This window comes from Oryza sativa, chromosome 7 (assembly GCF_034140825.1).
Source record: "Oryza sativa Japonica Group chromosome 7, ASM3414082v1".
In the NCBI taxonomy this organism is placed as follows: domain Eukaryota; kingdom Viridiplantae; phylum Streptophyta; class Magnoliopsida; order Poales; family Poaceae; genus Oryza; species Oryza sativa.
The window spans coordinates 22,053,502-22,070,059 of NC_089041.1; the positions used below are offsets into that span (position 1 = coordinate 22,053,502).

At 44.7% G+C, this 16,558-nt stretch overlaps 2 protein-coding genes across 2 annotated transcripts; both read left to right on the plus strand.

The window, feature by feature from the left end:
* The first annotated feature begins 1,936 nt into the window (after nt 1-1,936).
* On the plus strand, nt 1,937-2,497 carry LOC9270544 (histone H4). Its single transcript, XM_015789756.3, has one exon. The coding sequence runs from the start codon at nt 2,004-2,006 to the stop codon at nt 2,313-2,315; it is 312 nt and encodes a 103-aa protein (XP_015645242.1). The 5' UTR covers nt 1,937-2,003; the 3' UTR covers nt 2,316-2,497.
* A 10,006-nt stretch (nt 2,498-12,503) lies between these two features.
* On the plus strand, nt 12,504-15,428 carry LOC107276182 (putative F-box/LRR-repeat protein At5g02930). Its single transcript, XM_015790536.1, has 3 exons — nt 12,504-13,409; nt 14,653-14,823; nt 15,138-15,428. The coding sequence occupies exons 1-3, from the start codon at nt 12,504-12,506 to the stop codon at nt 15,426-15,428; spliced, it is 1,368 nt and encodes a 455-aa protein (XP_015646022.1).
* The last annotated feature ends 1,130 nt before the right edge of the window (nt 15,429-16,558 follow it).

The following is a 16,558-nucleotide window of genomic DNA, read 5'->3' on the forward strand; positions in this document are numbered from 1 at the left end:
TGCAATCGTTTTCCTCCAGGAAGCCTACTACTAACCAAGAAGACACTCGGTGGCCTCGTATTAAGCTTCGTAGCCTTCACAAGAAAAGCTAACGTGGTGTGCTCATCCGAAACCACAACTGTCACAAGGAAAAAGTCCATTTTGCGTCTCTTCACTGTAGCCTCAGTTTGATTTATATCCCTCAACTGCAAAAACCATGTATGGAGCTTCCCTCAGTTCTTAAAACTGGTTTAACTAGACTTCCTCCGTGATTTGAATCCTGGTTTCATATGGAGCTTCCCTCAATCCTCAAAACCGTTTAACTGGACTCCCTCCGTGGGTTGGATCCTAGTTTCATCCAATATGGTGTCTTGACTGGGTCAACCCGCTGCTAAGATGGCTAACACGATGTGTATGCGCATTACAGAGAAAAATAATAAAAAAATTATTAGAGCCACATGTTAGTGTCATAACCCCCCTCTCTCACAACTATTTCTTCCTCCTCTTCCACAGCAAGTTGGAAGGCGGCGGCTGCCCAAAGCCCTATGGAGCTAGAGGAGGATAGTGCGAGAAAGGCAACGCACCCTGAGGCCTAGCGTAGTGTGACGGGACCGGTGTTGTCATAAGGGAGGCCTTGTGGAGTGAGATAGGGACAAGATTACGGTGGCGCTCCGTCTAGCCGGCGTCGATGCTCTCGTTGACCCACGGATCGAGCCATCAACGGTGATTGGTGGTGGATGTGTCACCGAACTACCAACGCCGCAGAAGGCCTGGATGAAGTAGTCATCGATGGCTTCGCATAGCGGCCTTGAAGTCTAGCCGATGACGGTTTCCCACGGAGGCGGTGATGATCACCGCTAAGGAGGGGAAGGGATGGGAAGACAAAACTCCGGCACTGATAGGAGTCGGGAGGAGGAGCCGAGAGCGACATATCAACACCTAGTGCGAAGCGATGGATGCCGACGTGGGAAAGAGGCAGAGTTGCTGATGGGTCACTTGGCACCGTTGTGTCTTCGAGCCGTCACAATTGCTTGTTGTTGTGCCACTGGAGTATGAAGGGGCTACTGCTGCCGCATCTTAGAGGAGATATCATCGCCACCACTAGCTTGTCGTCGTGGCATTGGATTGGGAGGGGCCATCGCTGCACATCGTCCGTCAAGCTTCTCCTTGCCGCTCATTTGGCTTAGTCTCCATCAGATATGTTCCCCACACTCGGCATGTGTTCGCGTTGAGTAGGCCATCTCCGCTATTGCAGCCCCTGCCTTTCTAAGGATGCAAACATAGCCAAAATGGCACCGCTACAGTCTCCCCAAAGCTCCCACGTCCTTCCTCCGCCGCTTGTCTCGCTGATGCCAGGAGAGATGGAAAAGAGATGAGGGGACTAGGAGTCCCTAACATGTGGGTACACCTGTTGACTCGGCAAATCAACCGTGGTCAGCCTGTCACGTCAGTAGGAACTATATTCCCAAACCATTAAAGGAGTCGATTTATACCCTTTTGGAAAATGGAGGATGTGTTCTACCTATTTCTGTGGGTTGAGGGAGGTGATTCAATTAGGAGCAAGAAATGAGGGAGAGGTTAAATAGACTTATATTACCTGTCAGAATACCAAACCAACCAGGCCGAAGCCTAAAACATGCGGAGATCACTAGCCAGTAGCCACGGCCCAAATCACGCAGAACCGTGCGCGCCTACCGGAACCACGAAATTTTCAATCTCTCCCCACACCGCAAAACGCGAAATTTTCCACGGCCCCCGCGCGCGGGCTCCACTCCACCGAAAACCCAGCCAAACGCGCCAGATCCGCGCCTCCTCCACTCACACGCGGATCGCTCCCCGATCCAACGGCAGGCGCTGCCCCCCCGCACCACTCACGCGGATCGCTCCCCGATCCGACGGCTGCCCACTCCCCTCCCAACTCTATATATATCCACCCCTCCCAAACCAAAAATCCTCCACATCCAAATCTCGCCACCAAAAAAATCCCCAATTCCGCCGTCGTCTTCGTCGCCGTCGCCGCGAGGATGTCTGGGCGCGGGAAGGGAGGGAAGGGCCTGGGCAAGGGAGGCGCGAAGCGCCACCGGAAGGTGCTCCGCGACAACATCCAGGGGATCACGAAGCCGGCGATCCGGAGGCTGGCGAGGAGGGGCGGGGTGAAGCGCATCTCGGGGCTCATCTACGAGGAGACCCGCGGGGTGCTCAAGATCTTCCTCGAGAACGTCATCCGCGACGCCGTCACCTACACCGAGCACGCCCGCCGCAAGACCGTCACCGCCATGGACGTCGTCTACGCGCTCAAGCGCCAGGGCCGCACCCTCTACGGCTTCGGCGGCTAGGCTCCCCCCAAATATTTCTCTCTCTTCGTGTCGAGGCGTCGCGTGTTGGTTGCCCTGTGTAGATTGCTGATTTCAATGTAGTACTTAGATTCTGGCAGTGAAGAACTGCAAGTAAACTTGTTTGAAATTCACCTTGTTGCTATTAATCTAATGCAAGTTTTTGCAATTTTTTTTGGCGGTCATTTTGATGTGAATCAATTCCAAGTTTGTCGGTCATCTTAGGATGTACTACTAGAGAAAGAGAAGAGAAGAAAATTGGGAGATACATTGAACTAGTCATTTCTACGAAATTCGCCGAAAAAGAGTCCTTGCTGGACTTGTAAATTGTCGAGTACATCTCCATTTGGCTTCTCAAACTGGGAGTAGTTTTTTTGAATCTAACACAACATTTACACACAGATAAATCAGGATAAGTCCATCCTTTTACACAAGCAAATTGATGTCATGAGCGACCTCCATGGCGGCGACGACCGCATCAGCGACCTCCCCGAAGAGCTCCTCCACAGCATCCTTCTCCCGACCACCGCCGACGCGGCGCGCACGAGCCTCCTGTCCCGCCGATGGCGCCGCGTCTGGACGAGCCTCCCCGAGCTCTCCTCGTTGTCCGGCGCACGACGCGACCCCTCCCAACCGTGCGCCGCCGACGCCGTCGACGCCGCCTACGCCGCCCCGACGCTGCATAGCCTGGCAATCTCCGTCGAAACCCGTCGGCCTATCCACGCGCGCCGCCCGCGTCAACCCGTGGCTGCGGTTCGCGTCGCGGCGCCTCATCGGCGGGAGAGCTAGCTCAGCCTCCGAATCGCCAATGGGTGGAGCGACGAAAGGCATCATCTGAGAAGAGAAGGGGTTGGACGAGATCGAGCTGCCCGGTCTGCGAGAGGGCGACGGCCATCTCCATGGACATCCACCACTACATCCCGCGGATCCGGCCACCCGCCGGCGCCGGTGCACCGGTGTTCGCGGCGCTGCGTGCCCTGACCATCCGCTGCTCCACCTTCGACTCGCTCGAGATGGAACGACGCCTCGTCTCGTCGCTGTGCCCCCGCGGCTGCAGGATCTCACGGTCATCACCTACTTCCTCGAGGTCTCCGACGGTCCGACCTCACCGTGCGCTCCGGGTCGCTGGAGCGCGCGACTGGACGTTCGCGGCCGCGTCAACGGCCGGCTCACCGTCAAGGCGCCGCCAGAGGCTCGTCCGGCTGGCGGTGTCCCAGTGCTTCCACGTCCCCCCCCCCCCCGGGATGCCCAGAACACGGCGAGCGTCGCCGCCCCGAACCTCGGCGACGTGCCGTGGCGAGACATCTACGACCCTCGCCGCCACCTGTTCGTCCAGGCCCCGCGCCATGTCCGGAAGCTGAAGGTGTGGCCGGCGCTTCTTGAGTGAGAAGAATAGACACTGGCACGAGCTCGCCGCGGATCTGCTACGACGGTTCGACGTCGTCGACGAGCTGGAGCTGAACCTCGAAATTACGCTGGTGAGTTCACGCATAAGGCCCGGTTTTTTTTTTTCTCAACTCCAAACTTCAATTTTCTTGTTTTTCCTTAGCACGCTTTTTAACTATTAAATGATACTTTTTTTTTACAAAAAGTTTCGATGTAAAAGTTGTTTTAAAAATTCAAATAAAGCTATTTTTAAATTTATATTTATTAATATTTAATTAATTATATGCTAATGAGCTTTCTGATTTTATGTGTGCCGAAAATTTCTCTCCCAACTAAGAGATCAAACGGGGCCTAACGTTGAGTTTGAGAAGGGGAAAGAAAAGAGATCGAATGGGCCTAACGTTGAGTTTGAGCAGAAGGGGAAAAAGAAGATAGGGAACATACGCAAAACGAGGTGAGCTAGTGTATGATTAATTGCGTATTATTTCCTAAAAAAAATTAATTGAGTATTAATTATTTTAAATTTAAAAATAGATTAATATAATTTTTTAAAGCAACTTTCCCATAAAAAGTTTTTGAAAAAAAAACACCGTTTAGTAATTTGGGAAGCATGCGCGTGGAAAACGAGAGAAAGAATATCACCTGCCGCCGAGCGTAGCCTAAGGATGAGAGTGCATCCCTGCACGAATCAATTGATTACACGATTAATTGATTGGAAATATATGTCTTTACTCCCTCCATTTAATATTATAAGTCGTTTGTCAAACTTTTTAAACTTAACCAAATTTAGTACTAGTTTTTTCAACACAAAACAAACATATTATCAAAATATTTTAATGCTAGGTTTAACGAAACTAATTTGATATTTTAAATGTTGCTAATTTTTTAAAACTTGATCAAACTTAATAAAGTTAATTGTGAAAAAAAAATCAAACGACTTATAATATGAAATAGAGGGAGTATTTTTTTTACATCTCATCTTAAATAGTTATTAAAAATATTAATAATATAGATTAACATGAGATATATCACTTCACAAATATGCATCAAATTTAGCTTTGGTAAGTTGTAATAAAAAGAAATAAATATAACTATGAATTTATGTTTTAGTTTACTTTTTTCTCACATATTTGTGTAGTGATATATCTTATATTAATGGGGCTGCTATATACCGGAATCCCGTTAAAAAACGGGAACCGGTATCATGCGTTTCTACCACATATCAGGTGATACTTGCGAGGTATCAGATGATACCTATAAGTATCATGCGATTCTTACCACGTATCAAGTAATAATTGCGAGGTATCAGATGATACCTATCATGTATCCACGTAGAGGGTGATACCTGCGAGGTATCAGGTCCTGATACCTAGCCGGTATCGGGTGATACCTGCGAGGTATCAGGTCCTGATACCTAGCCGGTATCGGGTGATACCTACCAAGTATCATGCGATTCTACCACGTATCAGGTATCAGACGATTCCTATCACGTATCAGGTGATACTCACGAGGTATCATGTGATACCTATCAGGCATCGCCTCGATTTCTACGACGTATCGGGTGATACTTGCGAGGTATCAGGTGATACCTACTAGATATCAGGAGCTGGGCGTCGAGGCGTCGTCGGCGGCGGCCGCGTCCTCCTCCATCCACGCTCCACACCGAACCCGAACCTCGTTGCCGGCAGCCGCGTCCTCCCCCGTCCACGGTCCACATCGAAGCTCGTCGCCGACGACTGTGTCCTCCGTCGGGAGCTCGTCACTGGTGACCGTGCCCGTCGTCCACGCCTCAGCCGGCGGCCGCGTCCTTCACGCCGGAGCTCGTCGCCGGCGCCGCCGCCATCACCCCGCAGGATCCTCCGCCGTCCATGCCCCACGCCAGAGCTCGTCGCCGGCGCCGTCTCTATCACCACGTAGGATCCTCCGCCGTCCATGCGACCATGCCCCACGCCGTAGCTCGCCGGTGGCCGCGTTCTCCACGGCGGAGCTCGTCATCGGTGTCACTACCATCACCACGTCGGGATATCTTGCTACATCGAACGAGCAAGTTGTGGGAAAGAGGAGCATCCCATTGGGGGAACGGTATACCGTTCCCTAGCATTCCTGTATATTAATATATATTCTATCAATTTTTAAATTTTTTAATAACTATTAATATATATTAACTATTTTTAATCCATCTTGTAGTTCGATTAATTGTTCCATTGCGTTGGCTTTGTGTATTTTAACCGGTTTTTCTATTACCTATCTAAAACATTGTGCTTTTGGCAGGGCAAGATCCCGTACATGCTATTTCTGAAGGACACGACCAAACTTCCCGAGTGAAAGGTTCTAAAGATACACTTTCTCGATACACTTGGGGTGGTGCATCACTGCACTGCACCGATCGTGCTTCACCTCGTCAACAAATGCACTGGTATCAGAAAGCTGGATATTTGGATGGGCAGGGGACTACCGGGGTGTTTGGTTTATGACCACACTTTACAGGGTGTTTGGTTCATGACCACACTTTACGGGGTGTTTGGTTTATGACCACACTTTGCTCCACCATATTTTTAGCTGTCACAGTTGGGCAGAGTGTGGCCGCAACCAAACATGTAAGTTCACATATACGGTAAAGAGATTACTACGCTCTTTAGCATTGTCTACGCTCACATATACAATAAAGAGATTACTAGTAGTTTCATAGTTTCGCAGTTTGCAGCACATGAATTCCATCAGTTATATATACTACTCCAGTTCACAATTAAGAAGGAAAGAGTCTGTGTTAATCAGTCATGTTTTATATCTAATCCCAGATAGGAGAGGTTCGTCCAGGGAGGAATCTCAGCAGCCAGCCACGAAGACCACGACTGTCCATGCTCTCAGCCGGAGAACCAGCTGAGATCACGGATCGATGGCATCGTCCTGGATTCGCTTCAAGAGGTAGAGATGAGAAATTTCACAGGAGCAACCGATGATTTAGGCACGGTGAAGCTGCTGCTCAGGTGCAAGCCGATTCCCAAGAGGGTGTCCTTCCATCTCTCGCATCAAATCAGGAACAACGCTGATCTTCTAGTTAATGGATGCCGTTCCATGTACACTCCGTTCAACGACGACGCATGGGAGAAGATACGCGACAGGCCCGGTCCTGTCAATTTAGTGGCCCAGAGCGAAGCTAGAAAAATAGGCTCTTTAATACAACTATAATATATAACGATGTTTCTGATAAATATAATGCATAAAATACATTTAAGTTATATATATTACCTTAAATTTCTTCTAACATTCACTGTAAATTTAGAAATTAGTAAGTAATTTATGGAAATTATTTCATACTAAATTCAATTCAACATTATAATTAAAATGATTGCTGGTATTTGCCCTAGATGCACACTTGCACAGCTGCAACATAAGGATCCCTAAACCCCAAAATCAGAATTTTAGAGATTAGAAGAGGAGCAATTGGGGAGTAAAATTTAAATCCCAAAATTTAAACATATAAACTTAGCATATATCAAATGGGAGAGCAGTGGGTACCTCCCGGAACTGAACGGAGAGATTGCAACCAGTTGCCGGCTGCCGCCGAGCACGACGCTGCCGTGCCCTAAACCCTCGGAACAAGACGACGCGGTTGCCGAGCATGACGCCGTCGACGCGCCCTAATCCCTCGGAGCATGACGACGCGGCTGGAAGCGGAAGGGCGGCACCGTGGCAGCAGAACAGCGAACAGGCGAGGTGATGAGGCGAACAGAACAAGCGATCACGGAAGGAAGCCAAATCGACGGACGACAGATGTGTCTCTTCCTCTCCTGGGCTGGTGGGCTTTCTAATTCCTCTATGGGCTATTATGTACAACATATATGGGGTTGGGCCCCTTCACTTCGTGGGCCCTGTGCCACCGCACACAGCTCGACCCCCTAGGGCCGGGCCTATTACGCGAGGAGACTGCTGCTCTCTTTCACCATGATACAAAAGTCGAGTTCTACTTGGGTAGACGTAAGCTATATAAGTAAGTTAGCTAGCTCGCTATGTATGGAGATAATATGTAGTGAAAACCATATATATTTGGAAACCTGAAAACTGCTATTAGATCGAAAAATGTACATTTGAGATATGCCACGTCACCGATTAATTTTTTTTACGTATGAGTAATTCTACGAGTAATTTTACTCGTGATGACATGTGGACGAATCTCAGATATCCATTTTTCGATCTAATAATAGTTTACAGGTTTCTAATACATATATGATTTCCACCATATATTTTCCCATATATATGGTGTGCGGCCATGGATGCATTCAGCGCGATGGATTCACCAAGTGTTTATATATGCTCACCGAATACAGTTCTCGTTGTTTGTTTTAAAGCAACTTGCGGTTCTGCTCTTTATCTTCATAGAATCGTAGTACTATCCTAATACGATTTCCGATCTCAAAGGAACATTGCATATATTAGTAGATCACTAGATCCACCGTTGCGATCCCACCCATCACCCTTCTTTATCTTTAGGGCTCAGGCATCACTAATAGTGCCTCGTTGCTTGCCCGTCTTCCACCTCCCCTGTCGTTCGTCAAAAGCTGCCTTCATTATCTCCTATCTAGCACGTCCATAGTTTTCTATAACTTTCACCACGTCTTCAAATTTCTAACAATTTTCCACTGTTTTCCCTATTTCCATAAAGGAAAAAATAATTTTGACATGCATGCTCGGTTTTTCTAATTCCTAACAGTTTGTTGTGCAAATAATTCGGTTCTCAAAGCCAAACAATCCGACAATTCCCTATCAAAATTCTAGTGTTTCCGGTTGAAAGTTTAACCATTTTGATTGGTTTTGGGTGGATGCCTGACGAAACTTGAGAATTCAAATTAAAATTTTTGTTCTTAAATTGTTTTCGAAATTTGTCCTTTTTTGCCTGGTTTTCATGAAAACCACCATATCACCGGGGGACCGAGATTTCATCACAAATGTAAACCCTAATCATGGGAGAGAGGAAATAGAATTAGTGTTATCTGCAAATTTAGGAAGATGAGCCATAGACGATAGAAGAAGTGAGACTAGGTCTAGCCATGGCAATGGCAATGCTCCCTTATCTCACTGGAATTTATTTACAGTGGGCTGGTTCATAGACCCACCAATCCCTGCTTTGCAGGCCCAATGAGTGTGGAGCTCAACTTCTCCATTCACTATGACTGAGAGCACGGTCCACTGATAATTATTTTTGTGCGTTTTTTCAAAGAGTAAATTGCATCCACGATACATCAACTTAGCATGTGGGTGCATTTTGGTGCAATAACTTAAGAAATGAGCGTTCTAGTGCAACAACTTAGTAGTTAGGTGCAATTTAGTATAAGAACTTGAGTAAATTGCATTCACGGTGCATCAACTTAGCATGTGGGTGCAATTTGGTGCAATAACTTGAGAAATGAGCGTTCTAGTGCAACAACTTATTAGTTAGGTGTAATTTAGTATAAGAACTTTATAAGTGATCATATAAATGCAACAATTTGTAAGGTAGGTGCGATTTTGATACAATAAATTAATAAGCTACGCGACAACTTAATTATTTGGAGCATTTTTATATAAATTCAATTTTAAGTACTTATTTTGACAATATACTAACCCAGATTTGTATAAGTATATTTATATTTTCGTCCTAATAACTAATAACTGAAAGTCAATTAAAATGGATGTAGAAATTATTATATTTCGGTTGATATTTGAGAAGGTGACAAAAAAAATTCTTAAAGGTAATTGGATGTAAATTGTACTACTATGTGCAGTATAATTCTTAAGATTAAATTCAATATTATAAGGTAATACCCGTATGATTATTATGTAATAACATATTGACATCGTGATAAAAACTCATCTAGCATATGCTTAGCCAAGTTGACGTACAAAAATACTAAATTATTAAGTTCTTATACTAGAACTCACCTATTTATCAAGTTATTGCACTCAAACATTCAATTCTCAAGTTCTTGCACTATATCGCACCCACTTGCCAAATTGTTGTACCGTGTGTGTAATTTACTCTTTTCCAAATGTATCTATACATCTCACCGTCCAGATATAATTTTAGAAGATACATTGAAATAATTATATTTTAGAACGGAGGGATTAGTTCTTGGTGATAGTTCTCAAGTTCCATCACAGATGTCCCTTGTTGCTATTTCTAATTGTTAGGTTAATTAATGCTCGGTACATAATTGCAAGTGAAAATGCTTAGCACATTATCGCAGATGAAAATGTGTAGTACACATGTCGCAAGAAAAAAAAATGCTTAGTACATATTCAGAGAAAAGGCAGGTTTGTTTATTCCATTCGTAGGTCACATTGAAGAGAAAGAAACACTCAACTGCTTTTTATCCTTTACAAGTAGAGATCAGATTTCTATGGTCATAGATGCTGTATAGGATCTGCAATTGGGCATATTAGATTTGTGTTAGAGCAAATTTTACCAGGATTCTTCCAAACTTCTTTAGAGAGTAGTTTATTTCGGTTAGGGAGCTTGCTATTCATCAATCAACTAAAAAGGTAAAAAATTAATGAGCCAGGATTGCTCTACTATTCGCGCTGTCATTTATATACCTAACCCACTCCACCCCCTTCCTCCCCTCTCACCTCCTCTATCGGACCGCAAATTACTCTATATACCTAACCAACTCCTCCCCCTTCCTCCCCTCTCACCCCTCCATCTAACCGCAGGATTGCTCTAAGATTCGTGCATTCATTTACATATATATATATATATATATACCTAACCCACTCCTCCCCATCTCATCCCCTCTATCCGATCGCAGGATTGCTTTAAGATTCGTGCATTCATTTATATATATATATATATATATATATATATATATATATATATATATATATATATATATATATATATATATATATATATATATATATATATATATATATATATATATATATATATATATATATATATATATATATATATATATATATGTAAATGAATGCACGAATCTTAGAGCAATCCTGCGGTTAGATGGAGGGGTGAGAGGGGAGGAAGGGGGAGGAGTTGGTTAGGTATATAGAGTAATTTGCGGTCCGATAGAGGAGGTGAGAGGGGAGGAAGGGGGTGGAGTGGGTTAGGTATATAAATGACAGCGCGAATAGTAGCGCGAATATATATATATATATATATATATATATATATATATATATATATATATATATATATATATATATATATATATATATATATATATATATATATATATATATATATATATATATATATATATATATATATATATATATATATATATATATATATATATATATATATATATATATATATATATATATATATATATATATATATATATATATATATATATATATATATATATATACCTAACCCACGCCTCCCCATTCCTCCCCTCTCCCCCCCTTCGCCTGCCCGCCGGCACCCCTCCCTCCCAACATATTGCGTCGTTTCCCTTTGCCTTGACGATTCTGCACCGGTGTGGCTACCCGGCCAAATCCTCTCCCCTCTCCCTTCCCCCTCTCCCTCCCCTTGCCTCCTCCCCTCCCCGAACGCCATCACGCAGCCGTCTCCAAGTTTAGTGTTGTTCCCCCACCCTGCCTCCAATCTTTTGTCTCCGGTGGCTCTGGTGGCCAGATCCGCTAACGCGACCCCACCTGTCGCCCTCCTACATCCTCATGGCTCCGGCGTCGCCACCAGTGTGCCCACCCACCACCCGTCTTCCACCTTCTTGGTCATTCCTCAGAAGCTATCTTTGCTATCTCTAATCCCGAAACCCTTATCTGAAGGAATCTGGCCGAAGTTCGGGTGTCGTCTGCGTGGAAGCTTGAAGAGGATGTCGCCGCCACGTTGCCGGTGAGCCCTCCCCCTCACACTCAGGTAGATGTGGACTATGATGGATGAGCCGTTCGATCTTCATCCAACACCATTTAGCATTGGGGTGAAATTTAGGGAAGTTTAAATTGAGTGCTGAATTGTGGAGGGGTTACCATAAGTGTATCAAAATCCCTGCCCCCCCTCCGGGAATCCCAATCCTTGAAGAGGTCGATTGTTGTTTTGGATATCGTGGCGGCATAAAATTTGATGATGGGTAAATAAGTAGGGCCGGCGCTGGGCAGGGCAGGCAGTGTTGCCGCCCTGAGCCCTAGGCATCAGGGGGCCCTACGGCCATGTACAGCTACGTGCATACACAGTTCACTTTGTGCTACTGCCTTAGTTAATCTCTTTTAAAACCAGATAAAACTTTGACGTTTCTATTATATTATGTTCTAAAAATTTCAATTAGGAGAGTAATTACTAATTAGTGTCTTAGTATATATGTAGCACCATCTTCCTGGTTGATTCATTCATCTCATGACACTGCACTAATTTTCTGCATATGGCTTGATTTTTAATTTTTTTAGCCATAATAGATGAAGTTTGGTTTTCATAAATTCCTATTTAAAACAATAGTTTATTGTTAATGATGCGTTAAAGCTAAACATTTCTTCCTATTCGAAGTAAAAACTTATTGCCCATAGATATTACACACGCGGGGTGGAATTTAAACAAGAATTTAGTGAGGCTATGAATATTCCGTTGATCTCGGTCACTTTGAGCGTACGTGAACTTATGGGATACGTGTGTAGTAATATGTGCCTATGTGTCTTCCACATAATAAAAAGAAAATTATTTTTTCCCTTGTACATCTATATAAACACACTAATATTGTAGGGCCTCTATATTTTTTCTCGCCCTGGGCCTCCAAAGTTTTAGGACCGGCCTGTAAATAAGCTATTACTTTCCGAAAAGAAATCTAACTCGCGATGTCTACCTGCAGCGCTCGTAATTCCGGCGACGGCGGTGAGGGCGTCGACCGCATCAGCCACCTCCCGGAGGAGCTCATCCAGAACATCCTCGTCCGCCTCCCGTCCGTCGACGCGGCGGCGCGCACCAGCGTCCTCTCCCGGCGATGGCGCCGAGTCTGGACCCGCCTCCCGTCCCTCTCCTTCCAGTGTGATTCCGAGAAGCCGGGCGCCATCGACGCCGCGCTCGCCGCCTACTCCGCGCCGGCGCTGAACCGCCTCGCCCTCTCCGCGGCCCACGCCCTCGAGGCCGCCACCGTCGCGCCGTGGCTGGAGTTCGCGTCGCGTCGCGTCGCCGGCAACCTCACGCTCAACTTCTCGGTGGCCGGCGGCCTCGAGCTGCCCGCCTGCGAGCGGGCGACGAGCATCAACCTCCACGTCGGGCACCTCCGCCTCCCGCCGGCCGGCTCATTCGCGGCGCTGGCCTCCCTGGCCATCGTCGGCGCCCGCATGCAGGGCGGCGACTTCGAGGCCGTGTGCTCGCCGCGGTGCCCTCGCCTCCGGCGGCTCGCCGTGCGCAGCGTCACGCTCGTCGGAGGCGCCGCCGACGTCTCTGTGCGCTCCGGCTCGCTGGAGTGGCTGGTCTTCATGGCGCAGGGCGTCGGCCGGCTGGAGGTCGCCGCCCCGAGGCTCCGGTACTTCCGGGCAGAAGCCAAGGCCGCCGCCGGCGACGTCTCGGATGTCAGCGTCGCCTCCCCGGTGCTCGAGGACGTCGCTTGGTACGGGGAGTTCGACCCGCGCCGCCACCGGTTCGCAGAGGCCGGCCACCGCCTGCGGAAGCTGATGGTCATGGACATGCCGACGGCGGCGCTGATGCGGCGCTTCTACATCGTCGACGAGCTCGTGCTTAGCTTCGGAATTTCACCGGTGAGTCCCTTGGTTACTTAGCTCTTTCTCTCTTTTTTTTTGCGAACATATAAAAGAATTGTACGTCAATATATTAGAAAAAATAAGAGTTTATTTACACAACGCAATCAGTCGGACTGACTTATGCCAAGGGAATAGAGAAAAAAAAACAAACAACAAAAGAAAGCAGGAAAAGGAAGAGACTACTACGACGGCTAAACGTAACTCTAATCAGCGGGAAGAGGGCAGAGCCACACTTAGCTCTTTCTCCACCTTTGCTATTATCAGGTGACTGAAATTGGAGAAAATTTCAATCTCCTAGAGCCTTGGCCATTATTGTATCAAGATGCAACTGGCAGGGAATAGCATTCCACCTTTAGTCAAAATTTTAGAACTTAATACGAACCACCTCTCAAATTCTTGGATTGGCTTTATGAAATTCATGCGTATCGGTTTGTCTCGGATGGTCTTTTTTTTATCATTGTTATAATAAATCATTAGGCCTTCATAGGTTTCTTTGATGATTTGTCATACTCAGTGAAAGCATACACTAAACCTTATGTAAATTGATGAATAAATTTTGTCGGTGATATATAAACTTGTTAGATGGGTGCAATTTAGTAAAAAACTAGTCTAGTACATGCAAACTAGTCCAAAAAAATATATTGTGACTAATTATGTTGAGTTAGTCTGATTATAAAATGTCATGCACACATATGAGGGCATGTGATACGTCGTATGTGTATTTAACATTTATATATGTTTAGTTTGTTCTTCTATTATTTTGTATCCATTGCATACTTCCTTCAAATACATTTTTAATATGTATAATTAACATGACTTATTATATGTTTGATTGAACATATGCTTATTATGATAACATCATCTTGACATGCAAGCCTACATCAGAATCAATTGTGAGATTAGTTAGTTATGTTTTGGCTTTGGTTTGCACACACTAGATAAGTTTATGCACCGAAATGAGTAATTTATAAGTTCATATACTAAATCGCACACACCTAGTAAGTTGGTATACCAACAGTGTAATTTACATGGTGCATTTTACTTGGTGCAAAGTGTAATTTCCTTGAGAATTAATGATCAAAGCTTCATTTTGGAAAACGTGTGTCCAAAACACTTTTTAATAACTAGGAGGATATGTATTATCTCTCACTTTTTAACGACCGTAGGGAAATCTCTCATTACTTATGTACTATATACAAAACATGCATATCTTAATCATATATGAATGTGCTGTTGGTAGGGGATCAGAGGGTACAAGACGTTTCTGAATGCTACGAGCATGATTGCAAAGTGTGAGGTTTTGGAGGTGCAGGTGACGACGAGACGGCACGCCTTTTCATCAGCAGTGTTGCATCTCCTCAGGAAATCAGGTGACGACGAGACGAAGCTTCTGATTCGTCTGCCTCGGATGGTAAGCTCAATTACCTCTTTTAACTAAGGAGAATATACAATCAAAATTTGTGTCAGGAACACACATATATGTCCTGGAAATTGAACTAAGACAAAGTTCCTTAATTATGCATGCAAGTTAGTATACCAATTGAAACAATGTAATAACCGTTTCTTGGTTGCAAGCTTGTGATTTTCGTTTGTACAAAGATTGTACCTTCATGTACATTACAAGTTTATCTCCTAGTGTAATTTCAGAGAGTTATGAACTGAAATTGTAAAATTAACATAAAATAGCTTCTCTCTCTGAAAATGTACTTCACACTATTTTTTCAGGGGAACAAAAGCTGCACGGAGGGCTGTCCTTGCTCTCTGACGGATAGCTGCAACACTGACAAGATTCAGTTAGATTCGCTGAAAGAGGTAGAAATATTGGAGTTCCAGGGAGAATTTAATCAGATGAAATTTATCAACCTGCTGCTCGATTGCCAAGCGCCAATCCTTAAGAAGGTATATGTCAGAATCCCAAAGGATGTGAAGTCCATCAGCAATACGAAGAGCAAGAAAATTCGCAGCATTATTGATGGTCATCCGGAGATTGATGTTGAATTCAAGTTATGGTCGTGAGGGAGCTTGGCCGATCATTGCATCCTCTGCCCTCGGAAGAAAGTGGTAAAAACACAAATTGTTTGATTATGTAGTGGCAACAGAAACGGTGGGACAGTAATTTAGGCCCCATTTTAGAATATATATATGGGATAACTTTGTTATTCCTGTGGGAAGTGAAACATCCCTTGCACCTCTACCTTTCTGAAATTACTGCAAAAATTATTGCTTCTCTGATGAGTGATGACTCCTAGCTATAGAAATTATGTAATACCGGCTGTAGCTTTATATCGCATCGTTCTTTTTTCATCGGGTTGATGGGATTCATTTACTTTTAGCGATGTATTCCCTCCATCCCAAAATATGAGAAATTTAGCTATTATTTCCTGAGTGGTTAACAAAAGTACTACAATTGAATAAGCGGTGGTTGGGGATTGCGAGTGGCTGAGGTAAGATCATGTGGTTGGTGCTCTGAAAGTTCTCATGCTTGGAGACAGATTTCAAATGTTAAGAATCTTTGAGACGAATTTTAAATGTTAAGATACCTTGTATATTTTGGGACGGGGAATCACCCTTTCCATGTGTGTTGAATGATAGTTTCTCTTTGAGTAAAAAAAAAAAAGAAACCTGCAAGCATGCAAAACTGAGTGTTAACAGGAAATCTTCTAGTGAACTCTAACTTAATCTCAAACATAGGAAAAAAAATCTACTTCCTCCGTTTCATATTATAAGACTTTCTAGCATTGTCCATATTCATATATATGTTAATGAATCTAGACATATATATGTGTTTAGATTCATTAATATCTATATTAATATAGGTAATGCTAGAAAGTCTTATAATATGAAACGGAGGAAGTACATGATGGCTTCCCATCTGAGGTGCGGGATGGTTAATGTGAGCGGCCTCTTATCTCCTGTTTTGCTCCCCCTCGCCTCCTCCTACCCTCCTCACTCGTTTTCTCACCAGTGAAGCCCCCCTCCCTTCTTTGTGCGTGTTTCTCCTTCGTGGTCGACCAGCTCAATACCCTTGACCATGCCGCTCCCTGTGATGGACAGCAATTTTTTTTTTAAAAAAACATCTCAACTGAAAAACTTATAATTTCTGCTAAAAATATAGGGACTTTTTTTTATTTGGGGTCACTTTTTTC